The sequence below is a fragment of the Heteronotia binoei genome, chromosome 12, assembly GCF_032191835.1.
Source record: "Heteronotia binoei isolate CCM8104 ecotype False Entrance Well chromosome 12, APGP_CSIRO_Hbin_v1, whole genome shotgun sequence".
In the NCBI taxonomy this organism is placed as follows: Eukaryota; Metazoa; Chordata; class Lepidosauria; order Squamata; family Gekkonidae; genus Heteronotia; species Heteronotia binoei.
In genome coordinates, this window is record NC_083234.1 from 73,756,577 (window position 1) to 73,780,253 (window position 23,677).

General features: G+C 49.6%; 1 protein-coding gene across 1 annotated transcript in view; it reads right to left on the reverse strand.

Annotated features, from left to right (window-relative positions):
• Positions 1 to 23,677, reverse strand: part of SLC27A4 (solute carrier family 27 member 4) — a 55,557-nt gene that overhangs the window by 2,298 nt on the left and 29,582 nt on the right. Inside the window, exons 7-12 of the mRNA XM_060251719.1 lie at positions 23,086 to 23,195; positions 21,265 to 21,474; positions 19,284 to 19,410; positions 10,819 to 10,956; positions 6,747 to 6,911; positions 2,027 to 2,173 (exon numbers count right to left, since the gene is read on the reverse strand). Coding sequence (XP_060107702.1) covers positions 2,027 to 2,173; positions 6,747 to 6,911; positions 10,819 to 10,956; positions 19,284 to 19,410; positions 21,265 to 21,474; positions 23,086 to 23,195 — 897 coding nt within the window. The remainder of the gene's footprint in view (positions 1 to 2,026; positions 2,174 to 6,746; positions 6,912 to 10,818; positions 10,957 to 19,283; positions 19,411 to 21,264; positions 21,475 to 23,085; positions 23,196 to 23,677) is intronic.

The window sequence follows — 23,677 nt, forward strand, 5'->3', positions numbered from 1 at the left end:
CGGAGTGGAGGGCGGGATATAAATCCAATATCTTCATCTACCTCACAGGGTGTCTGTTGTGGGGGAGGAAGGTAAAGAAGATTGTGAGCTGCTCTGAGACTCTTCGGAGTGGAGGGTGGGATATAAATCCAATATCTTCATCTACCTCACAGGGTGTCTGTTGTGGGGGAGGAAGGGAAAGGAGACGGTGAGCCGCTCTGAGACTCTTCGGAGTGGAGGGCGGGATATAAATCCAATATCTTCATCTACCTCACAGGGTGTCTGTTGTGGGGGAGGAAGGTAAAGAAGATTGTGAGCTGCTCTGAGACTCTTCGGAGTGGAGGGCGGGATATAAATCCAATATCTTCATCTACCTCACAGGGTGTCTGTTGTGGGGGAGGAAGGTAAAGGAGACGGTGAGCCGCTCTGAGACTCTTTGGAGTGGAGGGCGGGATATAAATCCAATATCTTCTTCATCTTCTTCTAAATAACCATCCTGTGCGTGACGTAGCTACTGTCCATAAATCATAATACTTTCTGAATCCAGTCCGACGATAAAAAGAACCGGTCCAATTTTCGTTTTGGGTGTGGGCCACCCTTTTTCTAGGGACGCAACCATTACACTGATAGACGGAAATTGGCAGTGGCGTTCCACATGAATAAAATATATTTTAAAAACCAGAGGAAGCCAGGAATTGTCGTAGCACCGCAAACGTACTGAACCTGTGACTATGGAAGACGGTCCCTAGAAGAAGGGTGGTCCACACCCGAAACGAAAATTGGACCGGTTCTTTTTATTGTCGGATTAGATTCAGAAAGTATTATGATTTATGGACAGTAGCTACATCATGCACAGGTTATTTAACCACATATTTGTATTGTAAACAGAGCCCCATGGCGCAGGGTGTTAAAGCTGCAGTACTGCAGTCCTAAGCTCTGCTCACGACCCGAGCTCGTTCCCCGGCGGAAGCTGGGTTTTCAGGTAGCCGGCTCGAGGTTGACTCAGCCTTCCATCCTTCCGAGGTCGGTCAACTGAGTCCCCAGCTTGCTGGGGGGAAAGTGTAGATGACTGGGGAAGGCAATGGCAAACCACCCCGTAAAAAGTCTGCCGTGAAAACGCTGTGAAAGCAACGTCACCCCAGAGTCGGAAACGACTGGTGCTTGCACAGGGGACCTTTCCTTTCCTTGTATTGTAAAATTGTTATGAATTGTTGTGACTATATATTACACTGAGAAATAGTTTTGTAAACGGAGAGAGTTATTTTGCTGTTTTTCCCAGCTCTGACTCAAAGCAGGATGTGATTTCCGCGGGGAGCAAGACAGAGAACGAGAACCCTTCTTCTCTCTGTGCCGAAGCTACAGGGTGCTGGAGAGAAGGCTTGTAAAGGAAGGCATGGATCTTCACATTTGTGGTTTGATCCCTTCTCTCTGTTGCCTGCTTCTAATCTGGCAGCTGGCTGCAGCCTACCACAGAGCTGCCTCTCTTTCTACTGTCCAGGGCCTTTTTTGTAGCAGGAACTCCTTTGTCTATTAGGCCACACCCCCCTGCTGTAGCCAATCCTCCTGGTGCTTACAGTAGCCCTGTAAGAAGAGCCCTGTAAGCACTTGGAGGATTGGCTACATCAGAGTTCCTGCTACAAAAAAGGCCCTCCCACATCATTCTTCATTGTGACGGGAGACCAAAAAGTGAAACAATCAAACTCTAAAGCAGGGGTCCCCAATGTGATACCTGTGTGGGTTGAGGAAGTGAGTGGGGGTCAGGTAGGGCTTTCACCCAGCAAAGCTTCTGATTGGCTGTGCAGATATTTTTAAAATGTTGCTTTGGCACCAGCTGCCCCCACAGCACAAGGATCTTCCCTGTGCGACCGAAGTTCAGCTGGTGCGATCAATTTGTGGCTGCCTCCGCCTCCTGTGGCAGCCATTTCCCATCAGCTATTTTATGGCTGTGCCCGCTGCGTCGTGTCAGATTTCTAAATGTGCCCCCGCAGGCTCAAAAAGCTTGGGGACCCCTGCCCTAAAGCATCCCTCTCTCCCCAACGGAACTCACTTGTCTTGTGCACTTCTGAAAGCAGCCGCAGGAAAATTGGCCGTGCGTACGCAGGTAGCTCCTTCTTCATTTCTTCTGCAAAGGCCACCAGGTCGTAGGAGTGATCCGGGTCAACGATGGCCGCCATTCCAGCCTTCCCTTCAGTGCCTGAAACACACAACCTTGTTAGTACTGGGTTTTTTTTTTCTTCCTTGGCCACTTAGATAACAAAGCTCTCCTCCTCCAGGCAAAATTTTATTTATTTATTTATTTTAGTCTATTTCTATTCCGCCCGTTCCCCTTAGGGCTCAGGGCTGAGTACAAAGTATGATAAAACAATAAAATACAATAAAAAACATTTTATAAACAAACAACTCAACAGCACTCAAAGGACTGTACCGTATCATCACATATTGCCCAACGTGGTCGTCTCACATCATGATATCTTATAGAGATGGCAGGTATTATTCCATTTTATAGCACAGGTGACAACGCCGATAGGGGAGGCCAACCAGATCAAGAATAGATGCCCGCAGCCTCAACTAAAAGTCTGGCGGAACAGCTCCGTTTTACTGGCCCCACAGAAGGCTAATAAGCCAGGGAGGGCCCGGATCTCTGCAGGGAGCTGATTCCACCAGGTCGGGGCCAGGACTGAAAAAGCCCGGGCCTTGGTTGAGGCAAGGCGGGCATCTCTTGGACCGGGGACAGTCAACAGATGTTGGGAGGCCGAATGTAATGACCTCCTGGGCATATATGGAAGGAGACGGTCCCGCAGGTATGTTGGTCCCAGGCCGTGTAAGGCTTTAAACATTAGAACTAAAACCCTGAAGCGGATTCGGCACCAAAAATCCAGAAAAGGGCCTTGCCCAGGAGCTTCTGGCTACCCTAGGCCCCGTCCAGATTATTCTGTTCTGGAAGCCACGCTGCAGGGCCGGTGCTAGGGTTTGTGGTGCCCTAGGCAAGCTGCCCACTAGCGCCCCCCCCCCCCCGGAAGAAATTTAAAAAACAGAGAATCATAGAAGAAATGAAGAAACTTGGAAGTATTTCCATTTTTAATTTGCAGTTTTTTTATTTTAAATTTTAATTTATTTTCTTTTTAAAACGTGAGATTAAGCAATAAAAATTGTGAGAATCCTACTTGATCCTTTTAGCTGGAGGTGCCAGGGGCAAGACCTTCTGCATGCGAGAAAGATGCTCTCCCACTGAGCTATGGCTCCCACCCCATGGCTCTGTTCAAGTACAGTAGGAAGGATGAGTGGCGGCAGACAACTTCAACTGGAGCCAGTTTTGAGAAAATGTAATAGGCTCTTCTTCAGCTTTTACAGTTGGTTAATTTATCCCTGCTGGGCTCCGAGGAGCATACTACGCAGGTGCCGTCTGCTTTTGCATTTCCCAGGTCTGTAACAGTCTAGGGGAACACAAAACCGGCCGGGCAGTGCCTGTACTCCACGAAGCCTGCTTTCCATTGGGGAAGGCAGGCTCCAAGGATCACACACGCTGTGTGTGAGGAGAGGGGGCACCTAGTGGCGCCCCCTAGGCCAGGTGGCACCCTAGGCAGCTACCTACTTGGCCTACTCCCACGCACTGGCCAGGGCTGTTCCATGATACAATGTCAGTAAATTCTTCTGTCACATGAAATAGGTGGAATCTTTTACCTCCGTGTTCTTCTATGCCCCACCCCCCATAAGTCCTCAATTCAAGGCTGTTAGCCCAGCACTTGCAACCAGTGGGAGAAAAATATAAAATCAGCTCTGTGCTAATGCCACAGGTTCACTGCTACGATGAAAAAACAGGTATGGGGAGAAAGACTAAGCAACCAGAAACCACCAGATCTCTCCCTTGTTCAATGAAAACAATGTCCTTAATTACACAAACACATGGAAAATATGTAAAACACTGGTAATACATATGGCAAAAAAGTTAAAATGTAACACACACACTGTTGCCAGGATTACAAAAAAGTTAGAATTTGGAATAAGAATAATGATGAAATGCATTGTAAATAACTTAATTAAGTCCTTATGCTCCAGTTTATATTGTAACTATTTTTTCTTCGTATGTCTTTTTATTCTTTGATGTTTATATTTTTGGATGTTTAAATTATCAATAAAATATTTCAAAATGCAAAAAAAAGTGAAAATGTTGTAACACACACACACACACTGTTGCCAATAAATACAATGGTCAAAAATACATAAACTAAGCCACCAAGTTCCAATACAATTCCAGGCTTCCAAGGAATATGCAAAGAACACTCAAGAGTAGTAGGAATATAAATTCTTCAAATGTGCATAAAGTAGGTTCTCAACGGAATTTTGATCATTATACTTTCCGTTTTGATAAATATCTTTATCAAGAGATGCGCATATAAACAACTTAAGCCAGGGGTGTCAAACATGTGGCCCAGGGGCCGAATGAGGCCCCCGAGCAACTGGCTGTTGTCTGCTTCCTTTTCCCTTTCTCTTGCTTCCTTCTGCATAACAGCTTGCTTTGTGAGGCTTCCTCAATCGCACAGGAGCTACAGAGTAAAGCCTCTATTTTCTCCATTGGCTGAGGCTCCTCTCTTGGAGAGGGAGAGCTTGCTTTGCACTCTCAATCACACAGCAGAGCTGTGAGCCAAGCCTCTCTTTCTTCTATTGGCTGAGGTTCCTCCCCCTCATGGTCCCCTGGGGATGGAAGAAAAGAGCCAGAGCTTCCTTTGCCCAGTTCCCTGGATCTCATGGGAGAAATACAAAGAAAGCACCTTTAAGACCAATGAGTGCTTATGCTTTAAGGAAGTTTTAAGTTTTTTTAAAAAAATCTTTCATTGTGTTTGTCTGTGTCTTTAAATTTATATCTCTGCTACCTATCTTCAATCTCTCTAATCTTTAAACACACATGGCTCAGCCCAACAAGGTCTCATTTAAGTCAGATTTGGCCCTCATAACAAATGAGTTCAGCATCCCTGATTTAAGCCTTTACACGAAGGTCCTCAAAACTATGGATCCAATTCAAAATATCATTTTAATACGTCTTATCTCTGGAGCTTTACAGCTTCTGTAACAATCACAACACAGTGGTACAGTCTTCCTCCGGGCTAGAAGCAACAATGCGTGTGTTACAACAATTTAACTTTTTTGCAATATGTATTACTAGTGTTTTGTGGGTTTTTTTCACGTGTTTGTGTAATGAAGTACATTGTTTTCATCGAACAAGGGAGAGATCTGGTTCAGATATGCAAGTTCACTGCTGGCACAAACCCAGAGATGATCCCACTGCATCAACACTGAGTTCTAGGATTCCTTGCCTTCCATCACAGGAGTTTTGGGAGGTTTCCTAGAGACTCACACTTGCCGACATGGTGAGGTCACTTCTGGGTTCAGCTGGAAAGCGATGTTGTGGGTGCAGGGAGGTTTGGCGGAGTGGAGGGCTCAGGCAGGGGAGGGCACTCCTGCTATAATGGGAGAGCTGGCAGCCATGTAAAAGAGCTGTCAAATTATTTGTGGAAAGACCTGCTGCTAAGGGTAGGGTTGCCGGGCGTGGCCTAATATGCAAAGGAGTTCCTGCTACAAAAAAAGCCCTGGGTATAATGCCATAGAGTCCACCTTCCAAAGTATCTGTTTTCTCCAGTGAACTGATCTCTGTAGTCTGGAGAGGAGTGGTAATTCTAGGAGACCCCCACAGAGTTGTAGACACATTGAAGAGACTTCCCCCTTTATTTTTAACCTCTCCTAATGCAGAAGCATTGCAGAGCCTCAACAGTTTCAGAGGTGCTGGGAGATCTTAAGCCATCCATTCTTTTCTCTGCCTCCATTCCTGCTGCTCTGCCCAGGAAGTGAGAGGGATTTGGGGAAGGTTCCTTCATTGGCACACACAGGAATCTTTTCATTAAAGGGGGACAAACAGAACAACAGAACTGCTGGCTGGTGAGAAAACAAATGAATCACCAAAGCATGGAGTAAAAAAAAAAAGGTAAAGGTAGTCCCCTGTGCAAGCACCAGTCGTTTCCGACTCTGGGGTGACGTCGCATCACGACGTTTTCACGGCAGACTTTTTACGGGGTGGTTTGCCATTGCCTTCCCCAGTCCTCTACACTTCCCCCTCAGCAAGCTGGGGACTCATTTGACCGGCCTCGGAAGGATGGAAGGCTGAGTCAACCTGGAGCCAGCTACCTGAACCAGCTTCCGCTGCCTCATCATTGAGCGAGGGCAGAGCCGAGCCAGGGAGGGAGGGAAAGTGCACCAAGGAGCTGACCGCAATCAGTCACAGCTGGAGAGAAGGTTCAGGAAGGGAGAGCCGGGTGTGGCGCACGGGCCATTAGAAGGTCCCGACACCATTGGCTCAGCCGAGGGGACCAGGGAAAAGGCGGGGGAATAAAAGGGGGATTGCTGAGGGAACGTGAGGATTGGCTCTGTGGGAACGAGAGGGGACAAGTCTGTGCCGACGGGGAAGAGAGACAGACCCAGGCCAGGGAGTCTTTCCCCAGAGAACGGTGAAGAGTAACTGCCCTGTCAGAGAAGCCTGATTTCCCCAGACAGCAAACCACCCAGTTCCCCACCCTGGAGGTCCGCTCAGCTGACGAAGAAGCTGACAGCAGTTGCCGGTGGAGGAGTGGAGAATCAAAGCCGGTTCTCCTAGATAAGAGTCCACACACTTAACCGCTACACCAAACTGGCTCCGTGTTAGCCAAGAGAGTCATCAATATAAACAAAAAAAAGGAACCAAACGCAAGATGGGAAGAGAAAGCGGACTCATCCATTACCTGGCACCTCCACCCCATAGACCACGACATCAGTCATGTTGAGGATGCGGCTGAGTGTCCCTTCCAACTCTGTCGTGGAGACGTTCTCCCCCTTCCAGCGAAAAGTGTCTCCAGTGCGGTCCCGGAAGAACATGTAGCCGAACTCATCCATTATTAGCACGTCACCTAAGGGAGGGAGGAAGAGACACCCCCAAGAAGTAGTGATGCTAGTTTTTCTAAGCCAGCTTTTTGCCTTGTGCCTTGGGCCTAGGAGACCCTACAGCCAATGACTTCCAGGGGCTTTATGTTAAAAAGAAAAGTGAAAACGCTTTGCAATCCTCCATTGCCATTCCAAGAACAATCATTACGCCATGGACGTTATGTGGGATAGCATGAGAATTCCAAGCCCGCTCGGCCAGTGGTTTTCCAGACATTTAGGGGGATGCCAGGTCTACTTACCCAGCCAGCAGGGGTGGGAGGGAGCCTCCTGGGAGTGTGGGGAGGGTAGATTGACATCACACAGGAGTAATGTCATCGCATCGGGCACGTCGTGCAGTGCCGCTCTTAGCATTGTGGTCCAAACTCATTTGACGAAAATGCTAGAGTGGCACTGCACAACGTGCCTGGTGTGATGATGTCATCTATGGTTACCATAGAGTTTTGCCCAACATACTAGAGAAGACGACGACACTGGATTTATATCCCACCCTCCAACTCTGAATCTCAGAGCGACTCACAATCTCCTTTCCCTTCCTCCCCCACAACAGACACCCTGTGAGGTAGATGAAGATATTGGATTTATATCCCGCCCTCCACTCCGAAGAGTCTCAGAGCGGCTCACAATCTGCTTTACCTTCCTCCCCCACAACAGGCACCCTGTGAGGTAGATGAAGATATTGGATTTATATCCCGCCCTCCACTCCGAAGAGTCTCAGAGCGGCTCACAATCTGCTTTACCTTCCTCCCCCACAACAGGCACCCTGTGAGGTAGATGAAGTTATTGGATTTATATCCCGCCCTCCACTCCAAAGAGTCTCAGAGCGGCTCACAATCTGCTTTACCTTCCTGCCCCACAACAGACACCCTGTGAGGTAGATGAAGATATTGAATTTATATCCCGCCCTCCACTCCAAAGAGTCTCAGAGGGGCTCACAATCTCCTTTCCCTTCCTCCCCCACAACAGGCACCCTGTGAGGTAGATGAAGATACTGGATTTATATCCCGCCCTCCACTCCGAAGAGTCTCAGAGCGGCTCACAATCTCCTTTACCTTCCTCCCCCACAACAGACACCCTGTGAGGTAGATGAAGATATTGGATTTATTTCCCGCCCTCCACTCTGAAGAGTCTCAGAGCGGCTCACAATCTCCTTTACCTTCCTCCACGACAACAGACACCCTGTGAGGTGGGTAGGGCTGAGAGGGCTCTCACAGCAGCTGCCCTTTCAAGGACAACTCCTGCAACAGCTATGCCTGACCCAAGGCCATTGATTGATTTATTTTTATTTTATTTTATTTATATCCCGCCCTCCCCGCCGGAGAAGGCTCAGGGCGGCGCACAACAATAAAATGAAAACAATCAATTTAAAATTGCATAACATTAATGTGACAATTTAAAATTCAATCATTAAAACAATCCGGTGCTGATATCATATGTAGTTGCATCGCTTCTGACAGCTTCAGTATTCCTACATTTTTTGGACTCGTGCCTCTGTGAAACTGTATTTTGTGCAGTGGTTCCAAATTTAATGATGGTGATTTGAAGAAGGCAGAGCCTCCTGAAACACGTCCAGTTTAAAGCCGGGAGACATGTCATCACTTATCTAAAGCCAAGAGCTCAGAGGAACACTACTGGAAACTGACCAGAGTTTATCACCTATCTAAGTCAAGAACTCAGAGGAACACTACTGGAAATTGCCCAGAGTTTTGGAAACTGACTAGAGACTTCTACGTGGCCTTTTTTTGCATTCAAACATGAATTACGGCTCTGAAAATGTAACTTTGAATTGTTGAGTGCATGAGCGTGTGAATACCAATTATAACATGCTAATTTAAGTACGATACAGGGCTGTTTATTTTGCGGTTGCTCAACCTGTACACTGCAGTTTCGTCTTTTGCGAAGTAAAAAACCACCAGGAGGTTGGCAACTTGAGGTTGGTTGGCAACCAGGAGGCTGGCAATTAGAGGGATTGTTGCTACGAGCATGCAAAGAATACTGCCTGTTCACACAATCGTCAAAGTCCATCCTAAAAGACCTGCCATTGCAGCAAAAGGCTGAAAAATAACAAATCTTCCGGTATGGAAGAAGCAAATGCCATTTGGAGTGAGCTTATCGCAGGTTAAAGAATGCGCAAACACCTGAGTCCAAATGCTTAGCTCACGTTTCAAATACCTATAACTGTCTGAGTGTCCGGAGTCAGCACAAATCTACATACTTAGGCCTTACTACCATGAAAAAAGAGACACCGCAAATGCTGACTCGATTGTTCCTGTGCTGAATGAGATGCGTACGTTTTGCTGCTTCAGCGATCTGATAAATGTTCTTTTATGAAAAGAATGAGGATATAATTTTAACACTGTAACATGAATATAAGTTCTCAGACTTTTAAAAAAATATTTGTACTGATTAGGTCTGCCTCTCGGCAACTTCATTTCCAGACCGGTGGAGCGGTTAAGAGCGGTGGACTCTAATCTGGAGACCCGGGTTTGATTCCCCACTTCTCCACATGCAGCCAAGCTGGGTGACCCTGACTCAGCCACAGTTCTCTCAGAGCTCTCTCAGCCCCACCTACCTCCCAGGGTGTCTGTTGTGAGGAAAGGAAGGGAAAGACTCCTTCAGGTAGTGAAGGAGTGGCTATAAAACCAAACCTCCTCCTTCTTCCCCCTTTCTTGAATTTTCCTTCTAATCTTTTTGACCTATATCAGGGGTGGCCAAACTGTGGCTCTTTCATTCATATTGTGTGGCTCTCGAAGCCCTCACCAGCCCATCAGCCGGCTTGGGGAAGGCATTTCTCTCGCTGCTGGAATGGCCGTGGTTAGCCATAGCTATTGCAGCAGGGACAGAACGTACCCTCGATCTGTTTTGGAGCACTGAAGAAGGAAGCAGACTGCTGGCAAGCCTGTGCAGTGTTTGGTGTAGTGGTTAAGTGTGCGGACTCTTCTCTGGGAGAACCGGGTTTGATTCCCCGCTCCTCCACTTGCAGCTGCTGGAATGGCCTTGGGTTAGCCAGTTAAAAGGGCAGCTGCTGCAAGAGCTCTCTCAGCCCCACCCACCTCACAGGATGTCTGTTGTGGGGGGAGAAGATATAGGAGATTGTAAGCCTCTCTGAGTTTCTGATTCAGAGAGAAAGGTGGGTATAAATCTGCAGTCTTCTTCTTAAACCAAGCCAAGCCAGCTGGCAGCTTGGAGAATACATTTACATTTAAAGTTGCTTTCTTTCCACTCCTCCCTCCCCTTAAGAACATAAGAGAAGCCATGTTAGATCAGGCCAATGGCCCATCCAGTCCAACACTCTGTGTCACACAGTGGCAAAAATTTTTTTTTATATATATATAAGGTCCATCAGTGGCTATTAGCCACAGTGTGTGTGTATACACACACACACACACACACATTAGCCACAGTGTGTATACACACACACACACACTGTGGCTAATAGCCACTGATGGACCTCTGCTCCATATTTTTATCTAAACCCCTCTTGAAGGTGGCTATACTTGTGGCCGCCACCACCTCCTGTGGTACCCTTTGGGTGAAGAAGTACTTCCTTTTATCCGTTTTAACCTGTCTGCTCAGCAATTTCATTGAATGCCCACGAGTTCTTGTATTGTGAGAAAGGGAGAAAAGTACCCCTTCCTTCCTCTCTCCCTCCCCTTCCTTCCCACTCTCAAACATCTGACATTCATGTCTTGCGGCTCTCAAACATCTGATGTTTATTCTATGCGGCTCTTACGTTAAGCACGTTTGGCCACGCCTGACCTATATATTTCTCCCCCCAAAGGGAAGTACGTTCACACCAACCTCGCCCGCCCTTAGAGGAAGAGGGAGGCCTGACAGCTGAGAAAAGGTGTAAAAATGCATTGCAAGAGGCCTCACCAGTGAGGTAAGCGGAGTCGCCGTGCGTGAAAACGTTGTGGGCAATCTTCTTATTGTTGGCCTCGTTGTTCAAGTAGCCGTCGAAGCGCTGCAAAGGATCGCTTTGGATGATGCGCCCAACCAGCTGCCCCGGCTCTCCTGCGGGCACCGAAGGGAAAGAGAGAAGGAAATAAAGTTGGGGCTCGTGTAGGGCAGCAGAGCCCAGCTTGAGCTTGTCTGATTTAGAAGCTACACAGGGTCGGTCCTGGGAAGGGAGACCACCAAGGAAGGCTCTGCAGAGGAAGGCAGTGTGGGCCCAAATCTGGCTTCCTCTCCCACCCCCCTGCAGCCAGAAGAAGTAAAAAAAATATTTCTCTAGCTTGAAGGCGAAGCTCTGGGGCGGCTGCGGACCAAGCAACCGTTTGCAGGTTAGGGGTGCCAGCTCCTGGTTGGGAAATGCAAGGAGTATTTTGCAGGTGAAGCTGAGGAGAATGGGATTTGGAGGAAAGAGTGCCTTCAGTTGGGCTACATATTCCAAAGGGGTCATTTTCTCCAGGGGGATCTGATCTCCGTTGCCTGCAAACAGGGCTAGTGCCAGGCTTTCTGGACTCTAGGCCAGGGGTCCCCAACCCCCGGGCCCCGGACCGGTACTGGTCCATGGCCCGTCAGCAATTGGGCCCCCAGCCTCGCTGCCCCCCACCCAACGCCTCCCCCCAGCGCCTCCTCCTCCCCCCTCCATTTTAACGATGCTAAGTTGGGGAAAGCACCTTCTGGACTCTAAAAAAAGCTCACACGCACACACCCTGCGGCGGCAGCGATGAGCGACCACTGAACAAGCAGCCCTCCGGAGGCAAGGGCGGCGCCACTTTTTCAGTGGATCGCTTGACACCACGGTTTCCCCCCCACAGTTCAGCTGATCGGCAGGGTGGGGTGGGTGGATGAGCTTTTCAAGAGCCCAGAAGGCTCTGGCTTAACATCCTAAAAACGAAGGGAGAAGGAGGCACCACGGGGAGCGGGGGGGGGGAAAAACAGGTTACTCACCTGTAATTGATGATCTTCGAGTGGTCATCTGTGCAGTCACACACATGGGTTTTCCCGTCAGGACGAACCCTACCTCGGAGATTTTAAAAGCTAGCCTAGGCGTTATTTTTGGCGCGCACTCCCTTTCGCTCTGGGGAGCAGGCATCCACTGCGCATGCCTGGAGCGAGAGGGAGGCGCCCCACCCACTCAGTTTCTTTCCCCGCCGCTGACATAGTAGGTGAGCGGTTGTATAGGACCAGTAGCCAGCAGCGGGGATGGCTGGGCGGGCGTGTGTGACTGCACAGATGACCACTCGAAGATCATCAATTACAGGTGAGTAACCTGTTTATCTTCTTCGTGGTCTCTGTGCAGTCCCACACATGGGTGACTGATAAGCTGACTTGCACGGTGGTGGGTGCTGGCACTAGAGTTGGAGAAAAGAATAATGCAAAGGTTAGTGCAACACAGTCAGCACATAACAGGCTACAAGGTAAGCAATTACTCACCAAGCATCCTTAGTCAAAGATGGAGCGGAGTACTGCTTGTCCGAAGGATGCATCTCGCCTAGCACGAACGTCCAAAGCGTAGTGCATAGCGAAGGTCGAAGGGGAAGACCAGGCGGCAGCAGCGCAAATGTCTTCCATGGATACACCCCTGGCAAGGGCAGATGACGTTGACAAAGCTCTTGTGGAATGAGCTCGTATGGCAGATGGGACTGGTTGCTTTGCGAGTTTGTAGCACAGCTCTATAGCAGCAACCAACCATTTTGACAGTCTCTGTGTAGATATCTTTTTTCCCTTATTAAGGCGGCCGTAGGCCACAAAAAGTCTGGAGTCCGTACGGAACGATGCTGTTCTATCTATATAGTAAGCAAGTGCTCTTCTAACATCTAGACAGTGTAGAGCTGCTTGACCCTTGTCCGTAGGACGTTGGAAAAAGGCAGGTAAGGTTGTGATTCTGTGCAAATGAAATGCGGAAACCACCTTGGGTAAGAAGGCAGGGTCTGGCCGTAACACCACCCTATCGTGGTGAAAAATGGTGTAAGGCGAGTCTGCTCTGAACGCACAAATATCACTTGCTCTCTTAGCAGAGGTGAGTGCGACTAATAGTGCCGTCTTCCATGAGAGAAGGTGAAGCGGTATCGTAGCCATAGGTTCGAAAGGCGGTTTTACTAGCTGGCTTAGCACTAGCGATAAACTCCAGCTAGGATACATTTGCCGCAATGGTGGGTGCAAGTGTAAGATTCCTTTTAAAAAGGATTTCGCAGCAGGGTGTGAAAAGACAGTCCGACCCTGTACATGCGGGTGAAATGCTGAGATTGCTGCAAGGTGCACCTTTAAAGATGAGTACGTGAGGCCCTTTTCTGACAAATGCAGTGTATATGCCAAGATTTGAGGTATGGAAGCCGAGAAAGGTCTGAAGTTATGCTTGGTAGCGTAGATGGAAAATCTTTTCATTTCATGGAGTATGACTTTCTCGTTGCTGGTTTCCTCGCATTTAAGAGGACATGTCTTACTCCTTCAGGAAAGTCTGAGAACATATCCTCCAAGCCGTCAAGCGAAGCCTGTTCGGGTCGTGATGGAGAACCCTGCCGTTCTGCTGAGACAGGAGGTTCTGTGCTAGAGGAAAGTGATGGTAAGTATTTTTTGACAGAAAGAGGAGGGTTGTGAACCATGGCTGGCGTGGCCACCATGGCGTCACTAGAATGCAATCTGTGTTGTCCAGTTGAATTTTCTGTATACATCGTGTTATCAACGGGAAGGGTGGGAAGAGGAAGTGTAGTGGACCGGTCCATGTCTGAATGAAGGCATCCCCTGCAGACTGTTGTGAGGGCGGACCTCTCATAAAAAAGAGAGCACACTGTGCATTGTCTGGTGCAGCAAACGCATCTATTGAGGGGGTTCCGAATTTCCGGAATACTGGCAGAAGATATGACCTGTGGAGTGACCACTCGTGGTCGTTGATAAGATATCTGCTCAGCCTGTCCGCTTGAGCATTCTGGACGCCAGGAAGATGTACCGCAGTGAGATGGATCCGATGAGCAATACTCCAGTGCCAAAGATGCATTGCTCTTTTGCAAAGACGGGTGGATGCAGTTCCCCCTTGCCTGTTTATATAAAAGACCGTCGCCACATTGTCTGAAGCGATTTGTACATGTCGGCCTTGAAGAGATGGGAGAAACGATTTTAAAGCTCTGTGAACAGCTAGAAGCTCTAAACAATTGATGTGGAGCGACTGTTCGTACGGTGTCCATTGCCCTGGACAGTGAGTATGTCGAGATGGGCTCCCCAGCCCCACCTCGAGGCGTCTGTTGTAACTACTGCTGATGGGCTTGGCCGTAAAAATGGCATTCCTGCAAGCAGGTGAGCTCGTACTGTCCACCATTCGAGTGAGGGGAGGATGTGGTTTGGAACAGTGAGGATGGTTCTTTGAGACTGGCGTTGGGGTCGAAATGCACGGACGAACCAGATTTGCAGGGTTCGCATGCGTAGTCTTGCGTGTGTTAAAACAGCAGTCGTGGCTGCCATAAGTCCTAACATGCGCTGAATGTTGAAGGCTGTTTGTTTGGGTTGTTGTATTATTTGTGTGGCTAGTGTCTGAATGGAAGATATCCTGTCTACAGGAAGGTATGCCTTGTGGTCCGTGGTGCGCAAGCGAGCCCCTATAAAATGGATGTCTTGAGTTGGGGTCAGATGTGACTTTTGTTGATTGACCTGGAGGCCCAGTTCTGCTAAGAGCGCAAGTGTCATTGAAATGTCCTTCATCAACTGTGCCTTTGAAGCTTCCACGAGGAGCCAATCGTCTATGTATGGGTAGGTTGCAATTCCGCGTTGTCTGAGGTATGCCGCAATTACCGCCATACATTTCGTAAATGTCCGTGGTGCTGTAGAGAGTCCGAAGGGTAGGGCTCGGAACTGGTAGTGGTTGCTGCCCACGGCGAAACGCAGGAACTTTCTGTGGCATTGGTGTATTGTCAGGTGGAAGTATGCGTCCTGTAAATCTACCAGTGCCATCCAAGAGTTTCGAGGGATTAAGGGCAGAATCGATTGTAAGGTGATCATTCTGAATTTTCTGTGACGGATGAATTTGTTTAGGGCTCTTAGATCCAGAATCGGGCGGTGTCCCCCGTCCCTTTTGGGAACTAGAAAGTACCGGGAATAAAATCCGGTCCGATGGTACTGGTCTGGGACAGGCTCTATAGCCGCTTTTGCTGTTAAGGTGTCTATTTCTTCCTGAAGGGAAGGGGATGGGGGAGTTGAAACAAATGATGTTTTGTTGGCGGTGTTTGAAACTCTATCGAGTAGCCTCTCAAAATGATATTCAGAACCCATTTGTCCGTGGTTATTTGTTGCCAGTTCTCGTGAAATGGAAGAAGTCTGGAAATGTGCTGGGTTGGTACAGGTAGAAAGTCAAAGAGACTGCTTAGATGAAGACGCAGCCTTTTTAGGTGGTTGTGGTCTCTGCTGTCTCTGGTTAAAGGATTGCTTCGGAGGAGGCGCCTTACGTTTCCAGTATTCAGATTGTCGAGGAGATCTGGAGCGTTTGAACGGCGTGGTTTCCATGGTCTGGGCTTATAGCTCTGCTGTTGTTGTTGTTGCGCTACACCGAGCCTTTTGGCTCGTTTGCGGCTGTCGTCCACGGTGGTAAGTATATCGTCTGTTGTGGCATTAAAGAGACCTTGGCCGTCGAAGGGAAGGTCCTCAATTTTGAAATTAAGATCAGGTTGCAACGAAGAAGATCGAAGCCAAGCGTGTCGTCTTAGGGCAATTGAGGCAGCCATCGCCTTTGAAGTGCACCCCACAGAGTGTCGGATAGTATTTATCTGTTGCTTTGAAACCCTGTTGAGCTCCTGTAGCAGCTTATAGGCTTGTTTCTGGGAAGGTTCAGGTAGGGCAGAGACCAGCGTATGTAGTTGGGAGGAGATATTGTGGGAATACGCGGCGAAGTAAGCTAAGTAATTGTTGATTTTGGCATTTGCCGTAGAAATTGAATACATTTTCCTTCCTAGGGTGTCTAATTTCCTGCCTTCCTTCTCAGGAGGTACAGGGTGACGTGTCTGTTTAGATTTAGAAGAAGAATGAACTATCAAGGAGTTCGGGGCTGGATGGCTAAATAAAAATTTCGACTCCGTTGCTTGGATCCTGTAAAGGATTCAATTCGTTTGAAGTTGGGGGAATAGATGCTGGGTTGTCCAAGCTTCTTTGATGGCTTCTAGGTGTAACCGGCAACATCGGCAGAAAGGAACCAGCAGGTAAGTCTGAGTGCACCAAGTCGTGTACCACGTCTGTTACCTTGGGTGCATCTGAGGTAAGAGTAACGTTAAGTGCAGAGGCCATGTTGGCAATCAAGTCCAGGTATGTCTTTGCCCCTTCGGAAGGTGACAAATCCGCGGGTTTGGCGATATCCGAGGCAGGGGATCCAGGGGGACATCGACTGTATCGAGTCCGATGATTGTGCGTCGGATTCGGCATCAGAGTCAGGTTCGGGTGCCGCTGGGTCCGGTCTGGTTGGAGTCGTGCTTTTAGGTCTGGTTGGGCTCTTAAGTTTAGAAGTCGAAGTGGAAGGAGTCGGAGATGGCTGTTTTGTTTGTTGCTTATTCCGTTGGACAGGAGTCGCTTCCTTGGATTGGTTCCTGTGGTAATCGGTACGGTACCGAGAGTGATGATAGCCGCAACATGGATGGAATCCATTGATGGAGACCTCGAAGCGTAGTGGCGTCGTCTCGGGGACATGGATGGAGACCGAGATCTCGGGTTGTAGCGATAGCGGTCCCTCCCCCTACTAGGGGATCTCTCCGGGAAACGCGTATGATGGTACCGATGCCTCTCGATGCTGGGAGATCTGGCTGGGAACCGATGAGTATCAAAGTACCTATAAGCGTCATGTCTGTATTGGATGGGATTCGACATATCGCGGAAAGATCTCGGGTTGATGTGCTGTTGAGTCCACTGCAGCGGGTCTCGGATCTTCTCCAGCGAAGGGTCTGGTATGGATCCTTGCAGAGAAGGGGATCGAGACGGAATCGGAATAACTTCTTCCGTCTGCTGATGCGGCGATTCCGTAATCGGGGTGGCCGCTTCCTGGGTATCGGATCCGGGTGTGGAGGGCTCACATTGTCTGTCAGGCTCGTGTTGTTCCGAAGATTTGTTCGGGTCGGTAGATTTTCTCGAGCCCTTCGGGTCGGTAGATTTTTTCGGATCTTTCGGATCGGTAGGTTTTCTCGAATCCTTCGGGCCCTTCGGATCGGAGTGCTTGTGCTTCTTAGTGTGCTTCCCACTTTTCGTTTTAGTAGACGCGGCCGTTTGTTCTGACGTTCTCGCGCCGTCGCCGGCTTTCGCGGCGTCGCCGGGCTTATGCTTGCTGGGAACAATGGCCACTGAAGCTGCCGACCGTGCGCCGTCCCCTTGGGGAGTCAGGAGGGGGGGCGACTTACTTGCAGAAGAAGCTTGAGACATTTCAGGGTGAAGCACAGACTCCATAAGATGACTTCTTAATCTAGCGGCTCTGTTTTTGCGCGCCTGTTTGCCGAATTGAAGGCAATGCGCACAGGCGTCCACTTTATGGGTTTCTCCCAAGCAGAATAAGCAAAGAGAATGTCCGTCTGAGGTAGGGATTTTCGCCCTACAACGCGAACACCTTTTAAAGGTTATTTTACTGTCCCTTCCTTCCATACGCCCGGGGGGGGGGGTAGGGGAAGGGAGGTCTGAGGTAAAAGCGGGGAAGATATTTATGTTTTTTTTTTTTTTAGAGAGTATAAGAATATAAGAAAAAATAGCAAGAGAAATAGAATAAAGAAGAAAACGTGAAGAAACGGAGGCTAGATGTTTGAGGTAAACGAGGAGCGCAGCGAGGTAAGACTATCCCGGGCGGCGGTTGGAAAGAAACTGAGTGGGTGGGGCGCCTCCCTCTCGCTCCAGGCATGCGCAGTGGATGCCTGCTCCCCAGAGCGAAAGGGAGTGCGCGCCAAAAATAACGCCTAGGCTAGCTTTTAAAATCTCCGAGGTAGGGTTCGTCCTGACGGGAAAACCCATGTGTGGGACTGCACAGAGACCACGAAGAAGATCAGTGAGGCTGCGCAGCGCAGGGGGCGTGGGAGGCCAAATTCAGTCCCGCCCCCCTTTTGCCGGCCCTGGGGCCACGGTGGGCGGGCTGCCAGTCCCTGGTGCCAAAAAGGTTGGGGACCATTGCTCTAGGCAAGCCGTGTCCCCTCTGCTGCCAGCTTGGCCACTGCAGCCACCCACCCGAGACCTCCTGGAGCAGCCGCGTTGGCAGCGGAGAGCACATGGCTTGCAGAGAAGTAAGTTCCTTCTCTGCAAACCGTGTCCCCTCCACTGCTGGCCAGACAACCCCAGCCGCCCCCCGCCCCGAAGACTCCCATCCGTTCAAGAGCTCCTGGAGTGTGCCGGCAGCGGAGAGAACAAGGCTTGCAGAGAAGGAAGTTGCTTCTCAGAAAGCCATGGGCTCTCCACCGCAGGAGCGCACCCTGGCCACCAGATGGCACTCTAGGCATGGGCCTAGCTCGCCTACTCCTTAGCGCCTGCCCCGCCTGAAAAGCAGTTGAAATCCCTCTGGAACTCCAGCCACCACCTGGAGATTGGCAACCCAAGGGAGAAGAGCTATCCTCTGCTTTCCGAATGCCACTGGGCCGCCTGCGAGTAGGCCCCAACCCCCTTCTCCTTTTTAGCCCTGTGGGGACTTTTCCCTTCCCCTGCTGGGTTCTGCTATAGTGCAGGAGTGGCCAAGTTGGGCCTCGGGAGATACCTGCGGCTCTTTCACACATACTGTGTGGCTCTTGAAGCCCCCTCTGCCCCATCGGCCAGCTGGGAGAAGGGATTCGTCTCTTTAAATCACTTCGCCAAGCCAGCTGGCGGCTTGTTTGTAGAATACATTTAAAGTTGCTTTCTTTTTACCTCTCCCTCCTCCCTCCCTCATCTATTTTCGTTCCTTCCTTCCTTCCAGTTCTTGAAGCCCCCACTGCTCCATTGACCAGCTTGGAGAAGGCATTTGTCTCTTTAAATCACTTCACCAACTCAAGCCAGCCAGCAGCTTGGAGAATGCATTTAAAGTTGCCTGCCTGCCTTTCTTCCTTCCTTCCTTCCTTCTTCCTTCTTCCTTCCTTCCTTCCTTCCTTCCTTCCTTCCTTCCTTCCTTCCTTCCTTCCTTCATCTGATGTCCACATCTTGCGGCTCTCAAACATCTTTTATTTGTTCTATGTGGCTCTGACATTAAGCAAGTTTGGCCACCCCTGGTATACAACTTTCTAAGAACAAGCTCTGTCAAAAATGGGGGGACACTGCTGCAGGTGTAAAGCCACCCCACAAATAGATTAGGAAATCCTCCCCCGCTGCTGATACTACCCCCGCCCCCACCAATCCCAGGACCCCCACCAATCCCAGGACCCCCACCAATCCCAGGACCCACCAATCCCAGGACCCCTCGTCACCTTGCTGCTGCCCAGCCTCACCTGGTTTACATCGAATGCAAAGCCCATCAGGCCCCCGGATCAGCTCCATGGTATCCTCGTCCACCCGGACCAGGTTGATGGGGTAAACGTTGGGCAAGATCCTGCTGTTGAAGCCGCAAGCACCGAACTGGGGGGGAGAGAATGTTGGCGTCGTAAGGAGAGCGCTGCTGGATTAGACCACTGATCCATCAAGAGCAATATCTTCCCTGCACTGGTCAGCCAAAGGCCTGTGGGCAGGGTAGGGCGCAAAGGCAAAGCCTCTTCCTCAGCCGGAACTCATTTGCATATTAGGCCACACACCCCTGACATCACCATTGCTTCACACGGGGCTTTTTAAAAGAAAAGGCCCAGGAGGAAGTCGTTTGCATATTAGGTCACACCCCCTGACATTACCATCATTTCACACAGGGCTTTTGGGTAGAAAAAGTCCAGCAGGAACTCGTTTGCCTATTAGGCCGCACACCCCTGATGCCGAGCCAGCCAGAACTGCGTTCCTGCTTCTAAAAAGCTCTGCTCTTCCTGTTGTTTCCTTTCAGCATTAGTCTGCAGATGATGATGATATTGGATTTATATTCCGCCCTCCACTCAGAGTCTCAGAGCGGCTCACAATCTCCTTTATCTTCCTCCCCCACAGCAGACACCCTGTGAGATAGGTGGGGCTGAGAGAGCTCTTATAGCAGCTGCCCTTTCAACGACAACTCTGTGAGAACTATGGCTGACCCAAGGCCATTCTTGGTGCTTTAGTGGGGGGGGGGCAAAGTGGAAGGGCTTTTAGCCCCACTTGTGAACCTCCTGATGGCACTTGGGGTTTTCCGGCCACTGTGTGACACAGAGTGTTGGACTGGATGGGCCACTGGCCTGATCCAACATGGCTTCCCTTATGTTCTTATTCCAGCAGGTGCAAGTGGAGGAGTGGGGACTTAAACCCGGTTCTCCCAGATAAGAGTCCACACACTTGACCACTATACCAAAACTGGCTCTCATTGGTCACTGCCTTTGAACATGGAGGCTCCACTGAGCCAGGGAGGGGATTGTGAGTGTGGCCATTTCCTAGGGTCGCCGGCTCTGGGTTGGAAAATACCTGGAGACTTTGGGGGTTTGGGGAGGGGAGGGGAGGGGCCTCAGCAGGGTCCAAGGCCATAGAGCTCACCCTTCCACGCTGCCATTTTCTCCGTGGCAGCTGATCTCTGCCAGCTGGAGAACAGCTGTAAAAGCGGGAGATCTCCAGGCCCCACCTGGAGGCTGGCAACTCTACCATTTCCTCCACAGCATCACACTCAGCAGACAAGCAGGGAATTGCACAGAGGCAGGATTACAAGGCTCTTTTTTGTAAGCTCTTAGAGGATTGGCTACATCGGGGGTGTGGCCTAACATGCAAAGGAGCTCCTGCAAGAATTCCACCCCTGCTGATATCCTTCACTATGCCCCCCCCCCCGAGAATTAAACACAAGCAAATGTTGACCATATAAACTAAGCTTGCTATTCCGTGTGCCAGATACCTTTATTATTCTGTATACTATATGTATACGCTGACCATTGCCTTCCCCAGTCATCTATACTCTCCACCTCACCCCCCACCCCAGCAAGCTGGGTCCTCATTTTACCGACCTCGGAAGGATGGAAGGCTGAGTCAACCTGGAGCCAGCTATCTGAACCCAGCTTCTGCCGGGATCAAACTCAGGTCGTGAGCAGAGAGCATTGTCTGCCGTACTGCAGTTTTACCACTCTGCACCATGGGGCTCAAACTACCAAATCTACCTAAACCATTAAAGAGTTTATTGCTACGTAGGAATGTGGCTCCTCTTAACTCTCCGTTGCATCCGTTCACAACTGGGCTAGACCAGAACCATCCTTCCCCACGCAAAAGAATGCCTTTCAAGAAGCAAACAGTTCAGTTGGTGCCGACCTCCTGGGTAGTGATCGTTCCAAGGCATGTTATAAAAACAAAAACGTGAATGCCAACGCAAAGAAATTGCCCCACCTTGTTGTCAAAGTTGCCCACGCTGCAATTGCACTCAGTGGCTCCATAAAATTCGGCTATCTGGGGGATGCCAAACCGGGTGGTGAACTCCTTCCAAATGGAGGCCCGCAGGCCGTTGCCCAAGGCCATTCGCACTCGGTGCTTGCGTTCCACATCCTGCGACGGCTGGTTCAAGAGGTAGCGACAGATCTCCCCGATGTACTGTATGATCTGCAGCAGATGGGAGGAGAAAAAGGGAGGAAACTGAAGCCCAACGACACACTTGACCGAATTAGATTCTTCTGCCATTGAAAACAGGGCTTTTTTTTTTTAGCAGGAACACCGTTCCAGTTGGCTTGGCATCAGGGGGTGTGGTCTAGTATGCAAATGAGTTCCTGCTGGGCCTTTTCTACAAAAAAAGCCCTGATTGGAATTGCTGAACTGCTCTTTCATTTAGTTTTTAAATTGTTCCCTGGGTACAATTTATACATCAATGCCTTTGACAAGAGAGTTGGCTAACTAACGATAGGCAGTGGCTTGTTAAGTCTGAGACTTTCCAGTTAGGGCTCAAACAACCCGCACCACGCCCATCACGCACGCTCATTGATGTGGATTTCTTTTCTTTTTAGCACTCATTGTAACTGCACGATGAAGGAGTCACAAGGAGGACTAGAAACTTTGAGGAAAGGGGCAAAGAAGGCAAGCCGAAGATGGCTCACGCTGCTACGTGGCCCTATAGAGATTAATTCAGTTTCTGTGAAATATAACCAGATCTTATGCTCTGCTGCACTGCTCAAGTTGATACCAAACAAAAGCCACAAGAAAAGTCTAGACTTTCGTATCTGGACAGGAAGCCTCAGATGAGATATAATGAATTTTCGGTTTTCCACATTCCAGTTTTTCTCCCTTGCAAGTTCCAGTTCCAGGGCGGAGGGGTCCTTGTAAAACACACGTTTTGCTCCCCCTAATGGTCAATTTGATATTACATAGGTTTCTGTCTGGCACATAAACGCCAGGTTTTTATGCTGGACATCAATCAATATAATATAAATCAATTAAATATAAAATCGACCACTAGAGGGAGCAAAATACATGTGGAACAGACTCCCTCCCCTCACTGAAACAACAAGAACTTATAGTTGGGAAATGAGGACGCCAAAAAGCCCTCCAACAAACCTCAGTTTGTTTCTTACATCAACACTAGGAGCCTTAATGAGGATTAAATGGAAGACGCACCCCATAAATTGCGAAGGTGCTTACGTACAGGTTGCACCAAACTGGAGGTAGCCAGGGTGGGGTTTTTTGTAGCAGGAACTCTTTTGCATATTAGGCCACACCCTGATGTAGCCAATACTCCAAGAGCTTACAGTAGGCCCTGGAAGAAGAGCCCTGGAAGCTCTTGGAGGATTGGCTACATCAGGAGGGAGTGGCCTAATATACAAATGAGTTCCTGCTACAAAAAAAGCCTAGACATAGCAGAACACTTCCCTCTGAAACTCAGAGCCCTACAGAAGGGGGAGTGGGGGGGGTCACCATGGCCGACTCTGCCATTAGGCAAATTAGACGATTGCCTAGGGCACCGACCTTCCGGGAGTACCGAATTGGGCGCCTCCCCCTTGTAACTCGATGATGTTATCAGTGCACTGGGGCGGGGGGGGAGGCGTGCAGCCGTTAGCCTTGGCTAGGGTGCCAGACAGTCTAGGGCCGGCCCCCAGCAATTGCGCCACTCAAGAAAATGAAAAAAAACCCCTCTAGCTTCTTCTCAACATTTGAATGCAGCAGAACACTTGCATCAACGTCCACTCCACCCTTAGTTGGGTTGGGTTGTACCCTGCGCCTTACCGTACAGTTGTACTTGACACAGTCGTCCCAGAAGTTAGAAGCTGAGAATTTCTTCCGGATCACCACCGTCATCCCATGCAAGAGGCACTGGCCAACGCCGACAATGTTACCTAGGAGTAGAGACAAGAGAAGAAACAACTATTGATTGAAGTCAGGGACTAGCCAATGGGAGTTTAATGATCCTGGGTCACTGGGCAAAAGTCCAGCACGGGGTCCCAGAATCACTGCCCCCTCCCCTTGCCATGGGTCACTCTAGGTTCGCTGAGAACTCCTGAGAAGAAGAGGCACAACACGTAGCCAGCTCGGAGACAGCAGACTCTACCAAGCAGGAAGACAAACTGCAGGCTGGTCAGGAGTCACAGCCAACAGCTGGTGCGGAGCCTGAATCAACAGGTGAAACAGGGCCTTTTCCCGAGAAAAAGCCCAGCAGGAACTAATCTGCCACACACCCTGACACCAATCCAGCCGGGATTGCATTTCTGTGTGTCCTGCTTGAAATGTTTGAGATAAAACCGAGTGATGATAGCCCGGAAACATTCGCGGTGGGTGGGGCTTGATGAGTTGCCAGCTCTCCTTTGCAAAATACCTGGAG